The sequence below is a fragment of the Peromyscus maniculatus genome, chromosome 4 (assembly GCF_049852395.1).
Source record: "Peromyscus maniculatus bairdii isolate BWxNUB_F1_BW_parent chromosome 4, HU_Pman_BW_mat_3.1, whole genome shotgun sequence".
Lineage (NCBI taxonomy): Eukaryota > Metazoa > Chordata > Mammalia > Rodentia > Cricetidae > Peromyscus > Peromyscus maniculatus.
In genome coordinates this window covers 10620042-10645657 of record NC_134855.1, presented here as the reverse complement: position 1 = coordinate 10645657, position 25616 = coordinate 10620042, and the positions used below count along the sequence as shown (strand labels likewise).

Sequence of the window (25616 nt, the reverse complement as noted above, 5' to 3'; positions counted from 1 at the left end):
GCCAAAAAAAAAAAAAAAAAAAAAAAAAAAACTTTTAAGAAAATACATCAAGATGTAACTTCTGATGGCCAGCTCTGAGTTCTGTTTTTCATGATCATCTGCCATTTTTCTTCGGTAGTCATGTATGTTTTATTTTGTAAGTAACCAAGTTAGTTACTACTAGTTGGTTACTTACAAAACCTTGGGTTCCATCCCCAAAAACCACTCCCCAAAAAAGCCATATTTCATATTTATGTGTGTGCATGTATCGAAGTACAAAGACAGAGAGACCAATATAGCACACAGCCGTCTCGCTACCTCTAACTTGTACAGCACCCATATAGCAGCTCACAACTGTCTGTAACTCCAGGGAATCTAATACCCTCATGCAGGCAAAACACCAATGCACATGAAATAAAATTAAATAATTTAAAAAAAAAAAAAAAGAATATTCAGTGCTGGAGAGATGGTTCAGAAGTTAAGAGCATTGACTGTTCTTCCAGAGGTCCTGAATTCAATTCCCAGAAACCACATGATGGCTCACAACCATCTATAGTTGAGAGCTGGTGCCCTCTTCTGGTGGGCAGGCATGCATGCAGACAGAAACACTGTATACATAATAAACAAAGAAATCTTTATTAAAAAGAAAAAAAAAAGAATATCCAGTTAGTTAAGTAGAAGCCCCCAGGAGGGATCAAGCATACCCCTGTCCTCTGTGAGGACTCTGAGCAGAGCAGTGGGTGATGTTCCGGAGGCTTGCAGCTAAGGGTTTTTTTTTTTTGTTTGTTTGGTTTGCAGATCACTATGACCCCGACTATGAATTCCTCCAGCAAGACCTCTCCAACGCAGACCAGACCCCTCCACAGATGGCCTGCAGCCTCAGCCCACTACCGGAGTCCCTGGGGGAGGCTGGGCCACCATTTCTTGGCCATCCTTTCCAGCTGCCTCTGGGCAGCTGTCCCCAGCAGGAGGGGCAGCAGACAGACACTCCACCTGCCCTTCCTGAGAAGAAGCGCAGGAGCGCCGCCTCCCAGACCACGGACAGCTCTGGCTGCAGGGTGTCCTATGAACGACACCCTTCACAGTATGACAACATCTCAGAAGATGATCTGCAGAACCCCGTCCCAGTCCAGCCTGTGCCCTACACGCCCTTTGCTGCTGTCCTTCCCTTTCAGCAGGGAACTTCCTCAGCCCCTGTTGAGTTTGTGGGTGATTTCAGTGCTCCTGAGTCAGTGGGTGACCCAGAGAAGCCACCTCCTCTGCCAGAGAAGAAAAACAAACACAGTAAGTTCTCTGCACACTCTGCAAGCACATTTTGTAAGCCTAAAAAGTTCTGTGTTTTGCTTAGCCCAAGCATGAGACCAAAGCCAAGCCCATGCCTCATTCTTTCCTATAGGATAGGCTCATAGGTACACGTATGGGTGTTCTCAGTCATGGTCCTCGAAAGTCTTAATTAGTTCATCTCTCCATTGTGGTCTTCGAAATCACGGGCCTGATGCTCCCAAGTGTCTCTCTTCTGTAGATGCAATTCATTGACCCTTTTGGCCTGAACACACAATGACAAAGGCAACTGAGTGTGTGGTGGCACCCAGAGCAGCATTGCTGTAACATGCACATGAAAATGACATTTGAGTACACACAGAGCTTTGCTAACCCTGGGAGGGATGTCCTGAGCATGGACAGGGTGCTCACAGTGACCTGGATCAGAGCTGGCTGGCTGGAGGGCTGAGGTCAGCTCCTGGCCTAGATGTTTTAGTGGATGGCTGTCACTGGGCTGGGTGGGTCTGGAAGGTGGACTGTTTGTGTTTTGGATGGTTTTCAACTGTAAGTTTGCCATAGCATTACTAAGTAACATTCTGGACATTCCATCTTTTCTCCTCCCTCCCCAGCTGCTCCACATGGGAGACTTGCAGGCCACACTGCCCCTCCCTCCCTCTCCTCCTCACTAACACTGGCTTCAGATTTTCCCTGGCAGACCAGATGTCCCTGTTTTGATGTGTGTGTGGCCACATCAGCTGCACAGCCTGACAGTCCCCTTACCTTGGTACAGATCCAGCAAGAAGACCTAACTAAAACTGGGTATTGCACTTCTAACTCCACTCCCCAAAGGAAGACCTGCCTTATTAAACCAGCAAGCCTAGTTTGTAACCACACCCCCCACACCCAGGATGTCTCACAGCTTTGTGCTAGCCATGGTGGGGTGGTCCCCAGCTAAGAGAGAGGGCAGGTCTGCAAGCTAATGATGTCATTCCATCTGTCTTGTAAGCTGGCTCTTTCCAGCCCGAGCTCTGCTGAGAAGACACGCAGCAGTTGGGAAGAGATCTTTCTGCGCCTCTCCTTCTGCCCACTGTACCAGAGCACTGTGTGGGGGTGAGGTGGGGTGGGGATCTTCCTCATCAAAGGGTCAAGTGGACTAGGAGTGTGTCTGGTAAAGTGTACCGGGTAGGTGATGCTGCCCAGCCAGGAAGCCTCCTCCTGTTTGTAGCTCTTAGAACAAGTGTGAGCCGAGCCCCCCAGGCAGAGCCTGCAGAGAGGGAAGTGGCAGACAGAGGAGGAGGCAAGGCCATTGTTTCTGTCAATCTCAAATCCCACATGGCTGAAATGGTTGTTTTGTGGTTTGAGAGTGACTGAAGCTCCATCCTGCTGTGACTAGATCCCTTAGAACACCAAGAGAGTGGCTCTGAGCAAAAACTTCTGTCCTTAGTTCTCCAGACCAGGTCTCGGATACCGAATGAGAGGCAATATGGGGTTCGAGCCTGGCTGGGGTCTGAACATATCCTAGCCCAGAAAGATGGGCTTTGCCCTCTGTCCTTAGACCCACTGTTCTCAGATAGAGGTCCCATGCCCCCCCTCGCCCCATGCAGGGGTCATTTTTCTTCGTTCAGTGAAAGAGCCTGGAACTTGAAGCACCCTGACTCTGTCCTGATCCAGAGCCTGCCCTTCACTCCCTGAGGGGACTGTTGGAGCATCCCACCTGTGAGTGGGTGGGAAGCTTCACAGAACTGCCTTGGGGGGAAGAATGAGTAATTGTCATCCCTTATATTTGGTACCTCTAAAGCAAGCTCATACATGGGCAGTTATGATGTCAGAATACGTCTTCATTGAGAAGGATGCCCTGACATCATGATGGGCCCTGGCTCTCCCTGTTAAGAGAAGCCCATAGGAGTGCCTGAATACTGTGGGACCCCAGGTGCCTGAAGAAGTGCCTGCAGCCAAGCATTCCTAGCCTTGTGAGCTGCTCTGGCATCTGAGCTATTGCCCAATCTGGAAAGGAACTGTTTCCTAGTTCTGGGAGGCTGAACCTCAATGCTATTCTTTTGTGTGTAGCTAGCAGGTCTCTACCAGGACCTCACCATCAGCGATTCCCAAAAGCCTGGGGAGCCCCAGTTTGATGGCATGTTGGGTAGAGGGGGTTGCTTGGCCCCTCTGGAAAAGCAGTGGTGGGGCTAGGGTCAGCCTAGGCTGATTGACAAGGGTACAGCAGCAGCACTGTGGGGCTTCAAAGGCAGTGGGAGCACTTCTCTTCCATGTTCAGTCATGGGGAGCACAGCCCTGTTCTGTCAGTGCACAGCAGAGCTGACAGGTTCTTTTGTATTCTGTGATATAAACACGGCAGCCTTCTTTTCAGCAAGGACACCAGGAGGACCTGCCAAGAGAGCACTTTTGCCAACACCCTAGTGTAGATGTAACCAATCAGAGCCTTGAGGATCACTGACCCTTGAGACCCTAGGTCCCACATGCACTCCCTGCCTCAGGCTGGCTTCCTCTGCTTCCTGACAAGTAGGCCCCCAACCCTGGTTTTCAGAAAAATGCCCGCACTGCAGAGCAGATGCTCCTGGCACTTGGGGTATAACCTAAGTTATACTTCTGCCTGGAAGATGCAGAAGGCTGTGTCCCTGTGTCTGCCACACATTGACTTAGGTCCTTTGGTCTACTTCACAGCTGTCATTCTTGCTTTCTCTATGAGTGGGTTAATTGATACTCAGCCCTAACCAGGTCTCAAAGCACCAACTATGTCCTCTCTCTGCCATCCCTTCCATGTATGTAGGGATGATTCCAGTGCCTAGGGTAGAGATGATTCAGGCCCCTAGGCAGAATGTTCCAGCCCCTTTCCCAGACTCTCTAGCTCTGTAGACAGTGGGACCCAGGTACTGAGGAACACAGCCCTCACTGACTCTCCATGTGAGGTTGAAGGGCCTCCACCCGCTGTGTGGAGCGGTGCCTGCGAGGATGCGGAGAGCATGTGATGTGACAGCTGAGCTTTGATTCTCTGGCCTCTCAACTCCCCAGGCACATGAGGTCCCTGCTGCTGTTGGCTGCCACCGTGCTGAGGCAGAGAGGCTGTGACAGCATTGCCAAGCAGACAGGCTGTGACAGGCAGCCCTGCTAGAGACATCAGCTTAGCCTCCATGTGCAGAGAAGATGCTCAGCTAGCATTTGTGTGCTCTCTCTCCCCCTCTGTCCGCTTGCTGCTCTGCTTGCAGCCCTTCAGCTAGAAAGGAAGCCATTGAGCTAACAAGTCCCTAGAGGTACTTGCTGGGACCGTGTCTCATTCACCCATTCTACAAAATTTTTTGGACAAATCAAACATGGCCCCTGCCCTGTTAAGCTAGCCCTTAAGAGAAAGGCAGTAAATCCTCCTCCATCTTTTGTTTGTCTGTTTGTTTTTGTTTTTGAGACAGGGTTTCTCTGTGTAGCCTGGCCCTGAACTCAGAGATCCACCTGCCTGTACCCCCTAAGTGCCGGGATTACAGCCATGCACCACCTCCGCCCTGCTCTGTCTATTTTCTGTTGCCCTGTTTCCGCATCACCGTCTCCCACTGCAGCTCCTCTGTCTTCTTGCTCATCACTGAACAGACTTAGAATCATTTCAAGTTACCGTGGGTCAGGCCTCGATACTCCCAAGTGGAGCCTGCAGTGTGCTTTCCCCATGCTTGGAATAAAGCCTCCTGCAAGCAGCCTCTCTGGAGTGCAGCCCAGCCTCTCTTCCCTGGTCTTTTGCATTCTGTGCTCTGCCCACTCTGCACTCCCCCCGTTCCGGGGCCTTCGTATCATCACCTGTGGACTGTGGTAGAAGACCTGTCCCATCTTGCCATTCTTCCATAGTCTAGAGTACGACCCTTCAGCCACCACACTTTGTCTTTGTCTGTAGGGCTGCTACGCCATCTGTGTGTCTATGTTCTGTTGCTCCGGTGACAGTGTGAACCCCATAAGGCAGAGGGTCCACCTTGCTGGCCCCATGCAGTCCCAGCACGTGTGCCTGAGCCTGCGTGTACAGTACACCATTCTCAGTGAACAGTGAGTGAGGAAAGGCCACACTACAAACATAAAGTGTACAAACTGTAGGGGAGTTGAAAGGGAAACTGTGGATGAGGACCCCCCCCCCCCATGCACACACCGTAGGTTAAGGGAGGACTTGGAAACATCAGGAGCCTCATGTGTGTTCAATCTCTGACACAAGAGAATCCAGCCGAGGCTGACCCCAAGGGCAGGCGGAGGCTGAACAGCCCTTCAGAGCCTTGGGTATTGCTGAGCATGGAAACCCCCAGCACCTCTGCAGGAAGGGTGCAAAGTGCCCCTGTGCTTTCTTTAACAGATCTTTATGTTTGTAGAGCTGTTTTAGGCTCACAACAACGCTGAGTGGAAAGTACAAAATCTCCCATGTTCACAACCTCCCCAGTGTCGATACCCCGGGCCGAGTGGGGCATCTGTTACAGTGGAAGAAGCTAGCTGACAGTCCTCACACCCCGAGCCCGCCATGCACAGGAGGGGTCTGTGAGCGTGTCCAGCTGGGTGATGGCACATGTCCACCTTTGTAGTGGCACCCAGAGTAGCATCCCTGCTCCGCGAGGCCCGGAGCTCTCCCTGTAGCCTGAGAGCCGGTGGGGGCGGGGCGGGGCGGCTCTGTGGGCTCCACTCTGGCGAGAGAACAGCAGCCCCCTCTGTCCACAGTGCTGGCCTACATGCAGCTGCTAGAGGACTACTCAGAGCCACAACCATCCATGTTCTACCAGACACCGCAGAGTGAGCACATTTACCAGCAAAAGAACAAGATGCTCATGGAGGTCTATGGCTTCAGCGACTCCTTCTGCAGCAGCGACTCCACACAGGAGCTGGCCCCCCCTCCCGCCCTGCCCCCCAAGCAGCGGCAGCTGGTAAGCAGTTCCCCATCTGTGTCCTTGGCACTGCTGTGAGTGACCAGGGCTTCCAAAACTGGAGCAGTCCTGCTGGGGCCAGGCTGAACCTGCCTCTCATCCATTAGGTGTGTTCAAGTCCGTCTCCCACATGGTGCCTCCACTTCCTCCCCAGATACTCAGAGCAGCCTGTCCCACACTGCCAGCTTCTCACCCCGGGGGCAGAGGGCCTCCTCCAGAGCAGCCTGTGTAGCCGGGACAGACTTGTGCTCAGAATGTTTGATTTCTCTGCTGACAGTCTCTGTGTCTTCCCTTTCTTCTGTGGCTCTCACATAGACCTCATAGACAGGAGGGACTCAATCAAAGCACAGAGCGCTGTCTGTGTGCAGCCATCTGTGGACTTGACTTCCATAATGGGCCTAACTGTATGGAATGACTTCCATCCCAGTCCTGGCCGGGGATGGCCCCATGGGAACAAGTTCCACTGAAGCAGGATGGCTTCAGACAGAGCCACTTTGTGCTCCAAACGCAGCAGCGTCCTCCTTTGCACACCTCTGTGATGGCTCCTGCCCGGCTTGCACACTCACCCGCTGGCAGAGCACTGAGCCTGGCAGGGCTTCTTCTCCTTGCTGCTGCTACACACTGGGCTTCGGGGGCCGAGGCCCTGGTCCAGCCAGGCTGCAGAGCGGAAGTCTTACCTTTGCAGAGCTGTGTGGGCAGCTTTGCTACCTTGCTGGCCAGTCCACTTTCTGGCTAGAGAAGAGACGTGCCTGGCAAGCTAAGCCCTTTTTTCCTGTGCTTTGTGAGAGGAAATAAGCCCTGTTTACCTTGTAGTGCCTGGGGCTTGGCCTAGCCTCGGGCTTCTGAGCTGTTCAGCCTTCACAGGTTATAGCCAGTCAGCTCAGTAGGCATTTGCTTCATCTCAGAAGCTCTCAGCCTGAGAGAGGCAGCCTCTTACAGAGATGGAAGGCTGAGCTGGGCTCTGGGAACCTGGGGTCTCAGCCCTGTCCATGGTACCACCTGGGACTCTAAACCACTCTGCACTTGTTTCCCAGAAGGTCGTCTTTATGAGACTAGAAATGTGTGCCTGGGACACTGTTGAGCAGTCCTTCCTGAGGCTGCCCCTCCGTGACCTCTGGGCATCTCTGTGCTGAAAAGTCCACAGCCTCTGAACAGCTAGAGGCAGACTCCTCACATGCGTGTGAAACAGAACCATTCCAAGGGTGTAACAAGAGGCTGCCTGTCCCACCATGCAGCGGGCTGGGGAGAGATCAGCCAGTTAGGGACCTCCCCGGGCAGGTTCGGGTGCACACAGCCTTCACCATGTCTGAACTGTGAGTAAAGAGAGGCTGGGAACTAGAACTTATCCCCAGGCCACAGCTATCCAAAGACCTAGAACTCCAAGGCCAGCTCCAGGTGAGCCCTGGCCTACCACAGGACAGGCTGTGCCAGTTGCTGGTTATGTCCTGTCTCCAGCACATGTACAGGAGCTGAGCACCTCTTACAAGTGTGGTAGCAATTACACTTACAGCAATAGACAGGACTCACAGTGCTGTGTGCATGGCACTTCATTAGTCTTCCCCCAGATGTACTCAGAAAGTGCAAGAGTTCGCCACAGTTTCAAAGGAAGACCCTGGCCACCAAGCTCTCTTAGAAATGCCCAAGCTGGGCAGTGGTGGCGCACACCTTGAATGCCAGCACTCCGGAGGTGGAGGCAGCCAGATCTCTGAGTTTAAGGCCAGCCTGGTCTACGGAGCAATTCAGGACCACCAGGACTGTTACACAGAAAAGCCCACAGCTAGTGGGTGGTCTCTGATAGGGCCCAGGTTAAAGCCCAGGTAAACTGACTCGGCTCTGAGCTCTGAGGCCAGAATGACCACACAGGTCTACTCCACTCTGAAGAGCTCTGAGTCCTGGGTCAGCCCAAGCCTGTGTGGCTGCGGCCTACTTGTCCTCTGCAGTCTGTCTGAAAGTTGGTATTAGAATCTGTCATGAGGCAGCCTTTGGTGCAGTCAGGCAGCCCCCCTTTGCAGGACACCCCTCGGCGGTATTAGCCACACAGCTCTGCTGCCTATGCTGACCATTCCTATGCTGACCGTCTCTGCTTTCTCCTCCTCCCTCCTTCTTCCACCCCTGCCCAGCAGGCCTCCTATGCTGCTTCTTCCTTCTCTGTCTCCTACTGTGTCCAGCAAACTAAAGTGGCCTTCACCCCCGAGGACGGCAGTGCCGCTCAGGGCCTCAGTGTCTCCGTGTCTAACTCCTTTCTCAACCGGCACGGCAGCTTGCCTGTGCCCTCGGTGAGTCCTCCTTCCTGCTCTTCCTCCTTGGAGACTCGTGCAGTTAATCTGGAAGCCGTGCCCCCCGGACAGTGGTGCAGCCCATCCCCTGCTGTCCACAGGAGAGAATCTGAACGCTTGATCCCCTGGGCCTTGGCGTGTGGTTGGGGGTGGTGTGGGGTGACGGCGTGAGCGTGACACTGCCACGGAGCGCAGCCGCTTCTGGTTTTGGGTTCCGTTTTCCCAGGGCTGGGTTCAAGGGAGTGCTCCTCACACAGAAAGCCGGTAACTGGGTGCAGGGGCGATGGTGCTTGGGTGCCTTTGCTTACCTCGTGCGGTGGAAACAGCCAGAGTCCTATGGCTTAAAGCAGTAACCCTTTGTTTTTGCTCGGGACTCAGATTAGGAGGATGGTTTGCTAATCTGCCCAGGCAGACAGACATCTTTGGGACCTGAGTGGGACAGTTGGGCTAGTTTGTCACCACTGCCAGGCTGCTGGTCTAGGCTTGTTCTTGTAGCAGCTGGCAGGGTTCCAAGGTAACAAATGGAAAAGCATCAGGTACCCTGTGGCCGAAGCTCAGAACCGACACAGAGCCACCACGGGGCAGCCACTCAGTGGGGTCACAAGGATCACTTGTTGGGGGCAAGGGGAAGGAGACCCTGCTCCTGAAGGGAGGTACTGCCTGTCACCTTGACACAGGCCAGCGTAGGGAGGGCTAGACCAATCCGTAGACAGCTCTCTGGTAACACACAAAGAGGCCTAGCCTTCTGGAGTCTCCATCTGCCCCAGAGCCAAAGGGAAAGAATGGAGCCAAGCTCACTACCCTCAAAAGCAGCTTGAGCTCAAGTATTGACTTCTTTCTGGGCCTCAGAGTCTTCTTGGGAATCCCAGTGTGATTGAGAGAACCGGATCAAATCACATGAAGCACCCCACATACATGGGGAGCTTGGCAGCTGTATCACTGCGCATCTTGAGTTCTGGGCTCGAGTCTTGTCCTGCTTCTCATCCTATGCCCAGGAGTAAAGTGATGACTCCGCCCACCCACCCCTCACTTCCCCAGTGGAAAGCTTGGATAGGTGACTGTAAAACTTGCCCGGTTCCCAGTTGTTTTGTCTGGTGTCCGCCTTTGTCTAGGGTTGGCAGTTCAATGCCCAGGGCCTCCAGGAAGACCTTGTAGTGTGGAACCTCCTCTCTCATGGTGCTCAGAAGTGCTGGGTATCGCAGTGGGGCAGGATGAGTTACCTCTGCCCTGCCACACAGATAGCCTGCTCCTCAGAAGGCACCTCTAGCACGTTCCCTCCCCCGACCTTGGAGAACTTGGTTTTAGACAATCCTAGCCCTTGACTGTTTTACACACACACACACACACACACACACACACACACACACACACACAACTAGGAGTTTCTACTTACTCCTTCTTGGCTGTTAGCAGAGAACTGTGAATGAACTGAGCTGTTTGCTACAGAACTGCAGAACATTCAAGGGCATTTTCTTGGATTTGGGTCTGAGTGTGTCACCGTTGTGGAATGTTGAGGCATCTTGCATTTGTGACTCTGTATTCTTAGTTGCAGCTCCAGGAAAGAGTCCAAGGGGCACACTAAAAGGATGCGTTGTTTCAATAAAAGGAACCATGAGTAATGGTAATGCTTGGAGTGTGTGTCACCTGATAGGTAGGACCCAAGGGAATGATTTAGTGTCATACCAGCTCTTCACAGTCTCTGCTTAATTCTAAGACGAGCCTAGACATGGCGTTCCACACTGTGATGAGAGCAGGGATGGGTTAGCGACAAGAAGGATAGAAATGGGTAGCCGCATGCCCGAGAGGGGCTCATGGCTCAGTAGGCACAGTCGGAGAAGCTAAGAGAGACTGGGCTAAGCCAAGGTGTCAATGGCCTCGGGAGTCACAGTAGAAAGACATGGGGAGAGAAAGAAATTGATCTGTATCCAAGGACAATTGATGTCTGAGACCACTGAAGACAAGGAAAGAAGTCAAACATGTTGCAAACCCAGGACCTTGCTCCAGGGATGGTGAGCAGGAAGCCCAGGAGTCATTCTGAAGAGCCATCTGGAGCATAAGCACAGGGTCTGCTATCACGGGGGCGGGGGAGGGGGCGTCTAAAGAGCAGTGGCAGTACCAGCTATCCCGTGTGTCCTTAGGACAGGAAAAGCCAGGGCCCAGCTGTCCTTTGTTGGGCACGGCCCTTGGTGTTGGCTGAGCCTGGGAGTTGATCCCTAAGTGAGCTGCAGCCTCAGCTGCTAGGCAGTGCTAGCCTCCAGCTCTCAGCCTCCTGTGCTTGCCTGATGCAGGCATCACTCACAGAGACTTGAACAGCAGCCAAGACAATTGTATGTCTGCAGGGTCATTAAAACCTGCCTGGCAAGAAAGGCGCTGAGGAGCGAGGAGACTAAAGCAGGAAATGTGGGAAGCCAGGAGTAGCCTTTGCTGAGGCGCAAGAGGCCGCTGCTGCCTGGCCTCCTCACCGTGGCCTCTTCTCACCATGGGCCTGCTGTGGACTGTGTTTGAGAGGTAGCCTCCCTGCCTTCCCAAGCTGCCAAGCTACCTGAGCCTTCAGATGTGGCACCAGGCCCTTCTTCCTGTCCTAGACTCTCCCTCCAAGGTTCTCTCTTCCCAGGTTCTGCCTCCCTCCCGGAGCTGCTTGCAGTGTCCTCATCGTAGCCCAGCTAGGGGACTGCCCAGCTCTCTCCACACCTGTGTCCCGGCTGTCCCCTTCCAATGTCTCTTCTCTGTCCTGAACAATAGGAGTTTTGTTCGTATTCACATTACCCTTGATCAATAGTGACAGCATTGAGACTCTTGGTGACCACAAAGGTGCCAGTCGCTCTGAATACTGTGGAGCAGGTAGTAGAGAATCAGTCATCTCTCCCCCACCCCTTTCTTTCCTAGCATCCATTCTAGATGGTACCACCACCAAGACACCTGTTGGGGTGCTAGACTCTGTTAACAGGTTTCTTTCCCATCCAATTCTGGATAAGTAAAATAGCTAGCTGGTTCCATTTTGAGAAGATATGTTTAAATGCCCATAATGATGTTTATGATTTAAAACAAAAATCTTTGGGATAAGAAAGTGTTAGCCAGGCAGTGGTGGCTCACACCTTTAATCCCAGCACTCAGGAGGCAGAGGCAGGCAGAGCTCTGAGTTTGAGGCCAGCCTGGTCCGCAGAGCAAGTTCCAGGACAGCCAGGCTACACAGAAAAACCCTATCTTGACACCCCTAAAACCACCCCACCCCAAAAAGGCTAAATGTATGTCATCATGGACCTAAGTGTTCTGAAAAGGGCTATAAAGCAGCTGGTATTCCATTCTGGACTTAAGACAGTCCTTCTCTGAGCATTGGATCCAGGTTTTGGGACTTCACACATGTCCTTCACAGAAGATGCAGGCCTCATGTAAACACTTGGCTTCTGTATTGTAGCCATAGATAAAGCCAGAGCCGCCTCCTGAGATGGAGGACTGACTCCTTCACTACACTCCACCAGTGCTCCTGTGTCTCTCCTGGCTGTGAACTATCCCCGAGAATTCCCCCAAAAGCCATCACAGACACCATGGGCACACCACCTGACCTAAAAACCAAACAGGAAGTGGGGAGATGAGAGAGAGAGACTAGGAGGATGAGGGTGGGCAGAAAGGGGTACTGCCTATGATGGGGCATGAAGACAGGCCCAGGCTGCTTTGCATAGCTCAAGCCACCCTTGCTTGTCCTATCTCTTCTTGTCTCTACTGACTTCCTGCCCTAAGCAAAGCTAAATCATATGACACATGAGAGGAAGAAGGGGTGTGGGGGTGGGGCCCAGGGGCAGAGAGATGTTGTGCAGAGCCACTTCCCTACTGGGTTGTTCCCTGGGTTGTTTCCATGAAAGATTCCTGGTACTACTAACAGCAGGGGGTCCCCCTTATGGGAGAGGAAGTGCCTGCTCGCTGGAGTCGGGCAGCACAGTTCAGTTTACAGGCCCAGATCTGATGCCCCAGGGTCTCTAGCTATTTTGGTGTAGACCTCTGTCTACCACTTGGCTCTGAGTTTCCTGAGGGCAGTATGTAGCAGGGTTAGTGAGTGTTCACCCCTGCCTCACCTGACCGTTTCTTCTCTTCTGTTCTGTGAATGGCTCCACAAACCCCATGCTGAGCCCAGTACCCAGGGAGAGTCCCAAATCATGAAAACAACTTCCTATGACTGTTTAGTGGCCTTTTTTTTTTTTTTAATTATTTGTATTTATTTTATTTGCATTGGTGCTTTGCCTTCATGTATGCCTATGTGAGGTTCTCAGATCTGGGAGTTGCAGACAGTTGTGAGCTGCCATGTGAGTGTTGGGAATTGAACCTGGGTCCTCTGGAAGAACAGTCAGTGCTCTTAACTGCTGAGCCAGCTCTCCAGCCCTAGTGGCCTTTTAAAAAGCAGCTGTATGGTGGCTTATCTATATTTCTTTTCTTCCTTTTTATTTATTTATTTGTTTGTTTATTTATTTTGGTTTTTCAAGATAGGATTTCTCTGTGTAGTGCTGGCTGTCCTGAAACTCACTCTGTAGACCAGGCTGGCCTTAAACTCAGAGATCCACCTGCCTCTGCTTCCTGAGTGCTGGGACTAAAGCGTGAGCCCAGCTCATATCTATATTTCCAAGAGCAGGAAAACCTAGCCATCCTGAGCATCTCTGGTGAGGGGATGACCTGTCTCTGGAGGTTTCCCTGACCTGCGGCAGCACAGCGAGTCTGTTAGTTATCATTGCAGCTGTCTTGCTGTCGTACAAGCTGGGGGCTCTGCAGGGCTGGATCAGATCCCTGGCCTGGGCTCCAGCTCTCACCACTGAGTACTGATGTGCAGGCTGCCCCCTCGGACCCTAGCTGCCTGGCCACCAGAGGACTAAGCCGAGTAGCTGGGAAATATGCTGTCCTGCTTTCCTGCCATGGCAGCACAGACCCCATCCCCTGGTATTTTTTTATGTCAGGACTAACATGGAGAGAAAACGTCACTGGAGCTTGACCAGCATAGGGTGGCTCTGTCTCTAATGAATTGGCTACAAGCAAACATAGCAGGTTGCCCATCTTTTTTACCACAAAAATCAGTAGCTCTTCTGAGCGTATCTTTTCAGAAGAGCCGGCTGCTGCTTCCTCTTTTCTACCTGACGGTCAGGGCTTTGCTCTCTGCATCCATCCCTGGCTTATGTTACCTGCCCAGCACCATACAGTGCTTGGTGGAAGAACCCCATGAGCAGATCAGATAGGTGAGGGCCAGTGTCTCCGAACTCAGTGTGACACAGGCCACCCCGTGCCACCTCCCACCAGCACAGGATGTTAGGGAGGTGGTCTCTGTTCCTTCAGCCTCAGAAAGATTGCAGCAGCACTTCCTGTCAGCTTGATGAGATGATGGACACAGGCACTCTGAGCATCACTGCCCAGGTCCTCGAGTGTTCCTCGCTGACACTGGGACCAGCACCTCCCTCCTGGTGCTCATTTTCTCTGGCACCGCTCTGTCCCCCAAGTGTGCAGGTCTCAGACAGGAGCCTTGAGTGTTCTAGAATCCACAGCCTAAACAGCCTTTCTCAGGCTATAAATACAAATTCCTGCTGCACAGGGATCTCAGAAGCAAAACCGAGCACCCCCCAGATCCAAAAATAGACTGGGTCAGGCTGCCGAGGGGCGGGTGGCTGTGAGATGGCCATCTGTGCCCTTCTCCAGCTCTGGGGATGAACATGATCCTGAAGGGCCTGACAGAACCAGGGCTTGTGGAAGCAGTGTGATGCTGAGCCCACCCCCAGCACAGTTTCTGGAATCCAGAGAGCCACCCAGAGCAGCCCAGGGCCAGTGGTGCTTTATGGTTATTGGAGAGCCTTCCATGGCACCTCCTACCCTTGGAAAGGTACTTCTCAAGCTTGGCTCTTGTCCCAGCATGACTGCATAACTGGAATGCCTAAGCAGGCTAGGAGCAGGGGCTGAAAGGGAGGGAGATACTCAGGCCCCTTTGTCCCAGAGACACAGACTGCTCTTGCCTCTTCCTTTCTATTGGCTCATCCCCACTCACTGCTGGGCTGCTGCTGTGGGCCTGGCATTGTTCTAGATACCTTAATTAATAATAAAAGCATTCAGTGTGTGACACACCTATCACCCCAGCTAATTGGGAGGTTGAGGCTGGAGGATTGTAAGTTCCAGCCCGGCCTAACGATCATATCAATTAATCCTTTCTCAAAATAAAAACGGGCTGGAGAGACGGCTCAGCAGTTAAGAACACTTGTTGCTCTTACAGAGGACTGGGGATTCCCAATACCCACTTGGCAGTTCGCAACTGTCCATAACTCCAGTCATAGGGGATCTAATGCCCTCTTCCGGCCTCTACAGCAAACACTCACACACATAAAATAAATAAAATCCAGATAGATAGATAGATAGATAGATAGATAGATAGATAGATAGAAAGAAAGAAAGAAAGAAAGAAAGAAAGAAAGAAAGAAAGAAAGAAAGAAAGAAAGAAAGAAAGAAAGAAAGAAAGAAAGAAAGAAAGAAAGAAAGGCATGCAAATAAAAACAATATCTGGGTGTAGCAGTTACACAGCGGTAGTCCCAGCACTCTGGAGACTGAGACCAACCTGAGCTATATAGCCTGACCCTGTCTCCAAAAGAAAATTACACTAAGGGCTGACAAGAGGGCTCAGTAGTAGCCAGGCATGGTGGCTCATACTTTTAATCCCAGCACTTGGGAGTCAGAGGCAGACAGATCTCTGAGAGTTCAAGACAAGCCTGGTCTGCATAGTGAGTTCCAGGCCATTGAAGACTACATAGTGAGATTCTGTTCGTACAGACACACACACACACACAGACACACCTCAAAAAAAAAAAAAAAAAAAAAAAAAAAAAAAAAGATGACTCAGCAGGTAAAGGTGCATGTCACCAAGCCTGATCACCTGAGGTGCATCCCTCGGCCCCATGTGGTGGAAGGAAGGAACCAATTCTGATCTCCACACATGCACAGTGGCATGCTCATACTTATATATACATGAATAAGCAAATTAAATGTAATTTTACATTTTGTTTAATTATATCTATTCCTGAGCATCTGTTGGTCCAGCAAATATATGTTGTCTCCTGTGAGGACTTCACCCCTAGTACTTGAATGACTCCTCTGCTCTTGGGGGCAGTAAAAGACAGCTGGTGTGGAATATGGGCCACACTGAGAACTGGCATGACGCTGTCTCACTGGTGGCTGCAACTGTCCTCTGAGAGAAGGGCTGTCCTTTCCACCCCATTGAGACAGGGTATCTCTACACAGTCCTGGCTGTCTTAGAACTCCCTCTGGAGACCAGGCTGACCTCAAACTCACAGAGATCCGCCTGCCTCCGCCTCCCGAGTGCTGGGATTAAAGGCATGTGCCACCATGGCCGGCCCAATAAATGTGCAGCCCAGGCTGGCCTCAAACTTGTGATCCTCCTGCCTCCACCTCCTTTAGTAAATTACTGACGTGTGCTACCACAACCAGCTCACCCCATTTTAAAGATGGAGAGACTGATACACAAGAATGTGTGTGTCCGGAGTCACACAGATGGAGAAGTAGTAAGGTGTGTGTGTTGGGGAATGGGATGTCAGAGCGTCTGCAGCCTGTGCTGAAAATTACAGCTGACCCGGAATCAAAGAGTATGGGGCAGGAAGCTCCCTGCGCTGGGTAACCGTCAAAGGCTGCCTCAGTGACAAAGCTCTGGCTAGGTCCCACAGCATCTACAACAGTGCCGCCAACTGGAGACCGTGTGCAGCACAAGAGCCTGACCTGGGCATTTCAGACTCAGACCTAATATCTCCTTCAATCTAAAACTTGTTTCTTCTTCCTTTCTTATTTCCCCCAGTGGGTTCTGAGAATCCTGCGCCACAGCAGATGCACAGAGCCCACAGTGAGCTGCGTACATGTTTCAGTTGGCACCTGTGGTGGGCACAAGGCTGGCAGGAATACCAAGCGTCCCTCCTCACACTGCTCTCCCAGGCCCTGTGGTAGTTAGCAGTGGGGCTACCAGGCACTGCACACTCCTCAGCTGGGTGGTCAGGAGCCCGGCTTGGGGACGGGGCGCTTGCTCCCTGGGCCTCAGAAGCTGTGAGGACTTACAGACACCTCTGTCTGGCATCTGACTTTCTGTCAGGTGAGAAGCTGGAGGAGTCCTGCCAGCGGCTCTGGGGTGACACCAGAGGGCTGTAGAGTCGCTGCGTTTGTTAACGATGCAGAGAGCAGAGTGAGGAGGAGAGCCGGGTCAGAGGAACCGTGTTTGTGTAGTGCACCGCCTCCAGTCGGTTTTCTAAAAGGACCGGAGATAGCTGGTGGGCACGCCTTTAATCCCAGCACTCGGGAGGCAGAGGCAGGCGGATCTCTGTGAGTTCGAGGCCAGCCTGGGCTACACAGAGAAGCCCTGTCTGGAAAGAATAAAAAAGGGGGTGGGGGGAGGAGGAGTAGGGGCTGAGGCACATTACAGTATTTAAACGATGTTATGTTTGCCTTTTAAGGGGTAAGCTGGAGAGTCCTCCAAAAGATTCCAAATGTGACTTAGGATTTAGCCCTAGGGTCCCTGAAGTGGGGGGGGGGGGGGGTAGAGGTTTCGTTTCCATCTCAAAGGCCCATGTCGTCATCAGCATGGTGAGTGGGATGTCTTGTCCTTGGACACCAGGGATCCACTGTCCACGTCTTGCTGTTCAGATAGTGCTAGTCAGTGTCCAGCCCAGAGCCCCTTTCTGAAAACAGTTAGGCATGCGAGTCTGTAAGGGGGTTGTCCGGCATGGTCAACTGCTCCTGATTAGGAAAGAGGACAGATGATCAGTGCTGAACCACAGTTAACCTAACCAGCTTTTCTCTTGTCTGTTTTCTCTTCCCACATTCTCGTTGTGTGTGTTTTCTGCCTGGGTTCTGTAGTACAAATCTGTGTTTAGGTCTTACTCCCAGGACTTCATGCCTCACCACCAAGCCTCCGTCCAACCTTTCCTTCCGCCTACCTCCTCTTCCTCTCCACATTTCCCACCTGTCCACGCGTCCCAGAGCTCGGACTTAGCGGTGCCCACCGTGAGCAGTCCGCCTCCCAGCACCGTGGACGGGCCTCTCTCATCTTCTCAGGACAGCAGCTTTCATGGGAACCCTGTCCGCCTTCCTTCCGAAACCTCTTTCACTGACTCGGTGAGAACTCAGTACACACACATCTGTGCACATCTGCACTTAGGCCTGCAGGGTTTTAGAAAAACAATGATGCTCACAGAGGGCCTTGTCCTCCCCCTCCAGCCCAGTCTGCTGCTCGTGTGAACCCACTTGAAGCATGCCTGGAAAGCAGCTATGGGGCCTCAGAGGGTAGTAGTGATCCTCCTGCTTCCAGAGTAGAAACCAAATCTTTTATATAGAATTCCCATCACACTGGGAAGTGAGCTAGGGATCATTTAGAACAGTAAGTTGTCACAAGGATAAGATAGAAAACACTATGAGCTTTCTTTCTGGTGTGTCTGTAGAGAGGTCCAGACTCCTGTGAAGTAGAAGAGACAGAGGTAAGGTTGCCTGTGGGGCCCATGCAGGGGCTCCTGGGCTTCACCAGAACACAGGGAGGAACTGCATTATAGAGCAGAGGGGACGGATAGAGGGACAAAGAGGGTCTGACAGATGGGGGCAGTTCCAGCATCTTAAGTTATCAAGCATGTTGTTCTTGCCCACTGTGCTGAGAACCCCTACAGGCCCTGCCACAGACTGAGAACCCCCCCAGGCCTGCTACAAGTGGAGCAGCTTTCTGGGAGTTTCCAGAATGGCTCTGAAGACTTTGGAGAGGGTCCAGTAGGACACTGGGCCTGGCTAGCACAGGGGCAAGAGACAGTAGGAACAGCTCTGTCCTCGGCACTGTGGAGACACTTTCCAGGGGTAACCGCGGAGCTCTCAGGCGTTTTTCTTTCTTGTGAACGGAGCATTCTTCCTAATTCAGGCCTGCCCTGCAGCTCTCTCAGCTGTGGAGGCTGACCAGAGGGCCTGGCCCATTGTCTTTCCTCTTACCCTGTCTTCCCCTAGAGTGAAAATGCCACCAGCGAGGAAGTTGGTGGGGGTGAATATGTCAATCTGTACTCCTCTGGCCAGACCAGCGAGGAGCTGGCTCCCTCTGGAGGAGTAAGTAACCTCGGGTGGGTGGCCTTGTGCATGGGCCAGCAACTGCCCCCTCGAGGTGGCTTTCCTTACAGCTGCTTCCATTGGCTGAGCTTCCGTAAGCCTGCTAGAAGCCAGCCCATCCTATGGAAGAGGATATGGCTTCCAGGTAGAGGACTGCCCTGCTTCTGCTTCAGAGCCTGGCTGGATGAGTCTTCTAGAAATCTCCAGAAGCCTCTGGTGTGGACTCTGGCCACAGTCCCAGCTTCTCCCTGGAATTTCTTCCCATCCTCCCTCTAGTGCTGATCTCCCTCTTTCAAGAGCTACTTTTACTCCTGCCCTTCAGTTCCTCCCAGCATGCCTCACTGCCCTCGGCTACTCCCAAAGAAGCAGGGCAAGTGATGGCTAGCCATGCTTGTCTTCTGAGAGCAGAACCCTTGAGGTCCATGCCTGCATTATGCTGCTGACCAGCTTGTGGCTTCAAGGGGCAAAGCCTCTGTGAAGCAAGAGGCTTCCCGAGTTTGGCTTCAGCAAATTGAGATGCAAATTGAGACTAAATGAGAAGTTCCTCTAGAGGATAAGGCCAGGTCTTCAAGGACCAGAATCTCCACCAGGGATCACTGCACTGGCCAGCCCAGCCTGAACATCAGGGCCATCTACTAGGAGTGCTCATGCCATGATTCCTGGGCTTTCAGGTGTCTCTCCGCCAAGGTGCCACCCCCCCAGACATCAGCACAATGTCAGGAGCTGCTTCCCCTACTGTGGGATTTGGCCCTGTTTGTGAGAGCTGAACCAGGGTCCCACCCTCTGGGGACCTGGGTCACTAGCATCATCCGGCTGTGCCCAGCCTCCATGGCCCTCCTCTGCCAGTGGGCACTCTGCAGTGCCAGCCCCACTCTTCTGTGAGGATGTTCTCCCTGGGGATGGTCCCGGTGTTCACAAGGCCTCTCTTCACCACCACTCCATGCCAGCTCAGGGACATTGTGGACTTGTCTTGTCATTGGGTATGGAGGCAGTTTGTCTGCTCAAGGTGGTTCACATTTGTGGGTTTGAGCAGCTAGACTCTGAAACTGTCACTGGTTAAGGATCATGATGACCCTAAGATTCTGTAGGGAGTCGTGGTGAAGGATACAAGCTTTGGAGGCAGACAGCCCCGAAGGGTTCAAGTCCACTGTCTGCCGTTTGCCAGCTGTGTGGGGTCCCTCAGCAGGCCCTTGACTTCCTGTGGTCAGTTTCTGTAGGGGAGAGAGGGAGGAGGGTGCTCAGAGAGGACTTGCTGGGACTTCCTTCAGGAAGTGGGCCAGGGGTCTGTACCAGGTGGTAGACAGGTGGTAGATGTTGGCAGGAGTGGCACCTCCTCTCTTTCCAAGGCAGGTGCTGGGCTGTCTCCACAGGGCTTGTGTTTCTGGTAATTAACCCCGGTCATCATCAACTGTCCCCACCTCCAGCTGCTCCATAGGCGCTTGCTCTCGGCCACTCTTGCAGACAGGGGTGCCGAGCAGACAGACCACCCCAGCATGGGCTGTCTGTCCAAACCCACCATTCCTTCCCTTTGCAGGAACCACCCTCGGGAAAGGACGGTCATCCCAGAGATCCCTCGGTCAATAGTACATCTGGGCAGGACAGCAGAGAAAATGGGGAGAGGTAAGAAGGAGCAGGGGTACCCAGGCCCCAAGAGCAGTGTCCGCTCAGTGAGGCCACCTGTGCTTTGCGTGGAGGCTCTGTATTCTTCTGATTCTCAAAACTGTCTGTGTTCAAGGGGGGACCACAAGGAAACAGAAAGATCACTAATAACCCACCCTTTGAAGGGCTCTGCAGCAGCCAGCATGCCTTCGCGATCATACCCATTCTACTGTCCCACACCCACTCTGGGCCCCTTTTCTGTCCCAAACCCCAGCCCCACCTTCCTTGATTTTGGTTTCTTCCAACTCAAGGTCACATAGGAAATGTAAAAGACCCGCCCATCCACAAACTTGTGATTGTGGGCATTTCTAGTCATAAACATGTATATTGTATTACTAAGCCATTTCAAAAGTAGGTTACAGGGGTTGTGACCCTTGGCCCCTCTCCTGACAAGTGGAAATAATGATCACAATATCATTGTTGCACCTGAGACAGAAAAGGTTCCCTCATGTCACCTGGAAAGCAAACCCAGAAATCTATCAGTCTCTCCCTCCCCTCCCGCCACCTCCACCCCAGGGTGAACCTAAGGCCTGCTACATGCCAGACAAGTGCTATAACTGAGCCACAGCCACAGCCCCTCCTCCTAGGAGTATCTGATATAATTTTGGGGTTCATGACCCAACCCTTGCAGTGCCTTTAGAGACCTTGTCTCTGAGGCTGGCAGCAGGGTAGCTAGTTCCCTGGAACCCTTCAGTGCAGTCTGAAAGAGCCGCCAGTGAGCATCCCCTGCTGCTTCATGTTGACGTCACCTGCCTTATGAGGTGCTCCAGCTAGTCAGGCATTCCGTCTCTTAAGTTGGAGACTGGTCACCTGAGGTCTCATGGGTTTATCATGGCAAAACACTGCCCGCTTGGCAGTGGCAGGCCTCAGTGCAGGTGTGGCACTGAGAGGGTTTGGTTGTTTTTGTTTGTTTGTTTTGTTTTTTAAGGGAAGACCTTTTTTAAAAAAAAACAAACAAAGGCCTGCAAGCAGTTTGGACAAGTTTGTGGGTGGAACCACCTGCATCCTGGCCACTCTTGGGTTTTCACTGCCATAAGTCTGTCTGGTGACTCCCCCAGGTGTTAGAAGCAGTGGTGGATGTTTCTAGTATGACACGTGGCCAGAAGGCTTGTGTGTGCCAAGCAAAAGCAGCCTGGGAATCCCGTCACTTGCTTCACTGGAATTAGGTGTCATGTTCCGAGTTCAGATGTTCAGGTTACCCACCTCCTGAGGGAGGGCTCTCCCAAGGGCTCCTCTTGGAGCTCCGCAGACTTCTGATGGCAGAATGGGCAGAAAGATGAGCACACTGGTGGTCAGAAGAGCTCCTGAGACATTGTCTGGCTGGCATAAAGGCCACACCACTGGCTGGCCTTCTAAGGCAGCAGCAAGCATGGCTCTCCCCAAGCCCTGGCTGTTCACGTTCTTACTGAGACACAGGTTATTGCAGCTCAGCTGCTGAGAAAATGCGCCCTGAGGCCTGAGCAAGGACTCAGTGGGTAAGGGCACTGCTGCCCTGTGGGTCCCTGGGACCCATTGCTGGAAGGAGAAAGTTGATTCTCACACGTGTCCTTTGACCATCACTGTGGCATGTCCACATAAGCACCCCCACAAGATAAATTAAGATGTAATTAGTGTTGTTAGGGGTGCGGTAGTGTCCTGTGACAACCCCAGGGCTGGCCAGTGTCTCTGGATCTGACCTGAGAATCGTCCTCAGATGCCTTTAGCTGCCCACACTGGAGAAATCTCATCTCCTCTTCCTTGGACCAGATGCTGTTCAGTGTTTTAAATCTGTCTGCCCAGGACAGGGGCCTTCCCCTACCCCAGTGCCATGGCTGCCTCTTCCAAAGGCAGTCTCTTGGGACGATATGGGGCTGATCTGCTGGGTCACAGCATTTTCTTACTGTTAAGCAAAAGGTCTGCAGAGTTAGGACCCTAGGAAAGGGCTTGGGGATGGCATGGAGGAACATGTCTTCCCTTTTTTGTGGGTTTTTTTTGTTTGTTTGTTTGTTTTGGGTTTTTTTTTTTTTTTTTGTGGTTTTTGGTTTTTCAAGACAGGGTTTCTTTGTGTAGTTTTGGTGGCTGTCCTGGATCTCGCTCTGTAGACCAGGCTGGCCTCGAACTCACAGAAATCCACCTGCCTCTGTCTCTCAAGTGCTGGGATTAAAAGTGTGCGTCACCACTGCCCAGCTTATCTCATAGCCCTCTCACTGCACTTCCTTTCAAGCACTGCTCTTGTGTGTGTGTGATGAAACTGGACAAGCTAAAACCAAACCATTACAGGAGAGCTCAGGACCGTTTTTCACTCGACAGCCTAGTTCTTTCCATTTGCAGAAGAGACTTCAGAGAACAGACGTGTCCCCAGACAGAACCAGGAGCCAGGTTGTCACTCCAATTTCACAGTATAGTTGCCATTTAGGGCTTGTCCATGAGCAGCTCTTACACCCTGGTCTGTGCATAAGCAGGTGTCTTAGTTACTTTTTCTGTTACCATGATAACAGTAACCTAGGGGAGAAGGGGTTTATTTTGTCAGAGTTTGGCGTTGGAGTCTAGTGATGGAAAGGCACAGCAGCAGGAGCTTGAGGCAGCTGGTGTGCTGCATCCACCATCAAAAGGCAAAGCAGTAAATGCTGTACTCAGCTCTTTCAGACCATCCAGAGCCCCAGCTGAGGGAATGGCGCCACCCACAGTGAGTGGGTCTTCCCACCCCACCTAACCTGTTCAGGCATGCACAGAGACCTGATTTCTGTAGGGCTCATTAAGTTGACAATTAAGATTAACCATCACGGGGCAGGGGAAAATAAATAAACAAACAAACAAACAAATAAAGAGGGAGGGAGGGGGAAAGAGAGAGAGAAAGAAGGAAAGAAGGAAAGAAAGAGAAAGAAAGACCATCACCTGGATTGCCTCAGCCTACAGGTGTCCAGGGACTGGGGAGGCCGGGCCATGTCTGACAGTTTCAGCACCAACCGCTTCTCCTCCTAGGTCCCCAAAGTCACTGGATGCTTTGGAGCCAGCCCAGTCAGAAGAGGAAGTAGATGAACTCTCTCTCATTGACCATAATGAAATTATGGCCAGGCTGACACTCAAGCAAGAGGTAAGTTCCCCAGGCCTGAATCTTGGAGCCACCAAGCAAGAGGGAAGGGAGGGGAGAGAAATGTGGCCTTGGGTGCCCCAGCAGGGAGACCTGAGTCAGGGTTCTGGTGGGAAGCTCACTGTCCCTTTCTTGCTATTTCCCAAAAGTGAACTTGAGCATTGCAAAGCCTCCCTGAGGGCAATGCAAAAGAAGCAGCCATTGGTGCTCAGTGTAGCCTGCATGGGAAGCCCTCAGCAGTGAGGCCTGAGTGTGCTGTTGATAACGCGGCACCTCCCCCTCCTCTGATCTCCGCCTGTTAAGAAAATTGGGCCTGGACTCTGAGCTGGGCCTTGTTTGAGGAGCCCTGTTGATAAGAACAACACCCAGTCATTTCATGAAAGAGAGACGCTGGCCCAAGAGCCTTGTCTCTTCTCTGTACTATTCCAGAAACTTCGGGTGTCATGGGCCATCTCGGCCCCTGAGTAGCTGTGCATCTGGGAACTGGTCTGATAGCTGCAGCACCCACAGAACAGGTGCTGCCCTGTGCATGTTCCTGGGCAAGCCAGGAAGATGTCAGCACTCAGGCAATCAGGGTGCTGGTAGAGTTAGCAGGGTCCATGCAGGGCCTATGCAGAAAGAAGAGCTAAATTTCTTCTGGAAAATCAGGTCATCAACATAGACAGCCTTGTCCCAGGTAGGAAACCCAGAACACTCAGAACACTGGAATCTAGATGGGAACAGCCGAGTTGAGCATTCGTGGGACGTACAGATGGGTATTGGCGCTGTCTCCCTCGGAGTCAACCTGCCCACAGCTCTGTCACTGGAGCAGATTGAAGCCTGTTTGCCTGTGGAGATAGAGTTGGTCTCCCGCTGGCAGACTGGGTTTGGCGGCCAGGAATGCATCCAGTGTCATGAGTGGTCTTGTTATGTTTGTGCTTTTCTAGTGAAGTCCTTCCCAGAACAGCCTGCGGGGCATGTCCCCACAGATGAACCCTGCTCCACCTAGGAAAGGGCCTAAGCACAAAGGTGGCTTCCTGTCTCCCAGGCTAAGGGGCTGTCTCTCTCCTCTGGAATCTCACCTTTCGGTATGAGCCAGGAGGTAGAGGTGGGGTTGAAACCATAGCGCCCTGACCCTACGTGTCCTCTAGGAGGTCAGATGCCCTGGTGCCCACCGCATCTGCACAGCTTCCTTGGTGCCGGTTTCCTACAAGAGTTCTGACCAGTGCCCATCTACTAAGTCCATGGCAGCAGTGTGTACACAGTGTAGTGTTGCCTGCTGCTGCTGAGCTGAGGAGAAGAGAAAGAAGGGACTCAGGGTCCCTGAAGTTTGTCACCTCAGCCTTGCCTCGTGCTCTTTTTACTCCAGGGTGATGATGGGCCAGATGTTCGTGGAGGTTCAGGAGACATCTTACTGGTCCATGCTACTGAGACAGACAGAAAAGGTATGGCAGCTTCCACTACAGTGGCTTTGGGTCCCACCAAAGGCATCACATGACCCCACTACACTGTCATCTCCTGGCAAACACTGACTGGGTGGAACTTTGGGCCTGATGGTACGAGGTCAGAGGCAGAAGAAGCTACCTCTGGAGACCCTGACCCTGTCCGACTGTGCCTGGGCATGTTCTCTCTGTTGATGCCCTTGGCCCTGTGCACACACTGAGGTGTACCACTCGTTGGTACCTAGTGTGTGCTCCAAGGGCAGCCCACTGGATAACAACATGTTCAACAGTGGTATTAAAGTTAAAGCAGCCACAGCAGCACACACGCGTAACCCTAGCACTCAGGAGGCTGGTGGAGGGGCCGTGAATTCAGAGTCAGCTGGGGCCACAGAGCAAGGACCTTTCTTTAAAAAAAGAAAGAAGCCGGGAAGTGGTGGCGCACGCCTTTAATCCCAGCACTCGGGAGGCAGAGCCAGGCGGATCTCTGTGAGTTCGAGGTCAGCCTGGGCTACCAAGTGAGTTCCAGAAAAAGTGCAAAGCTACACAGAGAAACCCTGTCTCGAAAAACCAAAAAAAAAAAGAAAAAAGAAAGAAAGAGAAAGAAAATAGCACGAAAACTTTGCCTGGAAGAAGCTGAAAAGCCTCATACAAGCTCGCCCTCATTACAGCCGCTGTTGAGCCCTTCAGTATTCCAGCATTTCTTCTAGTTTCTTCCAGCCAGAATGGGAGGGTGGTCCTAGAGACTCAGTCCAAAGCCCACCACAGCCTCACTACAGGCAGCCCTTTCCTCCAGGGCTGTGGTTCCCTGACCTGTTGGGGTTGGGGTGCAGGCAGTGCCCAGGGCTTGCTGAGTGGCACATCAGGACACTTGGCAAAGCAGCCGTTTCCACCTCATTTTTATCCAGAAGTGAGGGGCTGGGATGTCAGCTGGCTTCTGGCCTGGCCTGGTGAGGCAACTCTCCTG

General features: G+C 52.4%; 1 protein-coding gene across 8 annotated transcripts in view; it reads left to right on the top strand.

Moving 5' to 3' along the window:
- Rapgef1 (Rap guanine nucleotide exchange factor 1) overlaps nucleotides 1–25616 on the top strand; it is a 123304-nt gene that overhangs the window by 83842 nt on the left and 13846 nt on the right. For 4 of the 8 annotated variants that reach the window (XM_076569090.1, XM_076569091.1, XM_042275020.2 and 1 more), the window contains 5 exons: nucleotides 778–1263; nucleotides 5932–6134; nucleotides 20037–20122; nucleotides 23123–23234; nucleotides 24580–24655. In XM_076569090.1, coding sequence (XP_076425205.1) covers nucleotides 778–1263; nucleotides 5932–6134; nucleotides 20037–20122; nucleotides 23123–23234; nucleotides 24580–24655 — 963 coding nt within the window. Of the gene's footprint in view, nucleotides 1–777; nucleotides 1264–5931; nucleotides 6135–8254; nucleotides 8411–17281; nucleotides 17540–18406; nucleotides 18503–20036; nucleotides 20123–23122; nucleotides 23235–24579; nucleotides 24656–25616 lie in introns of all 8 variants that reach the window. The other 4 variants (XM_076569085.1, XM_076569088.1, XM_076569089.1 and 1 more) reach the window with 3 other exon arrangements.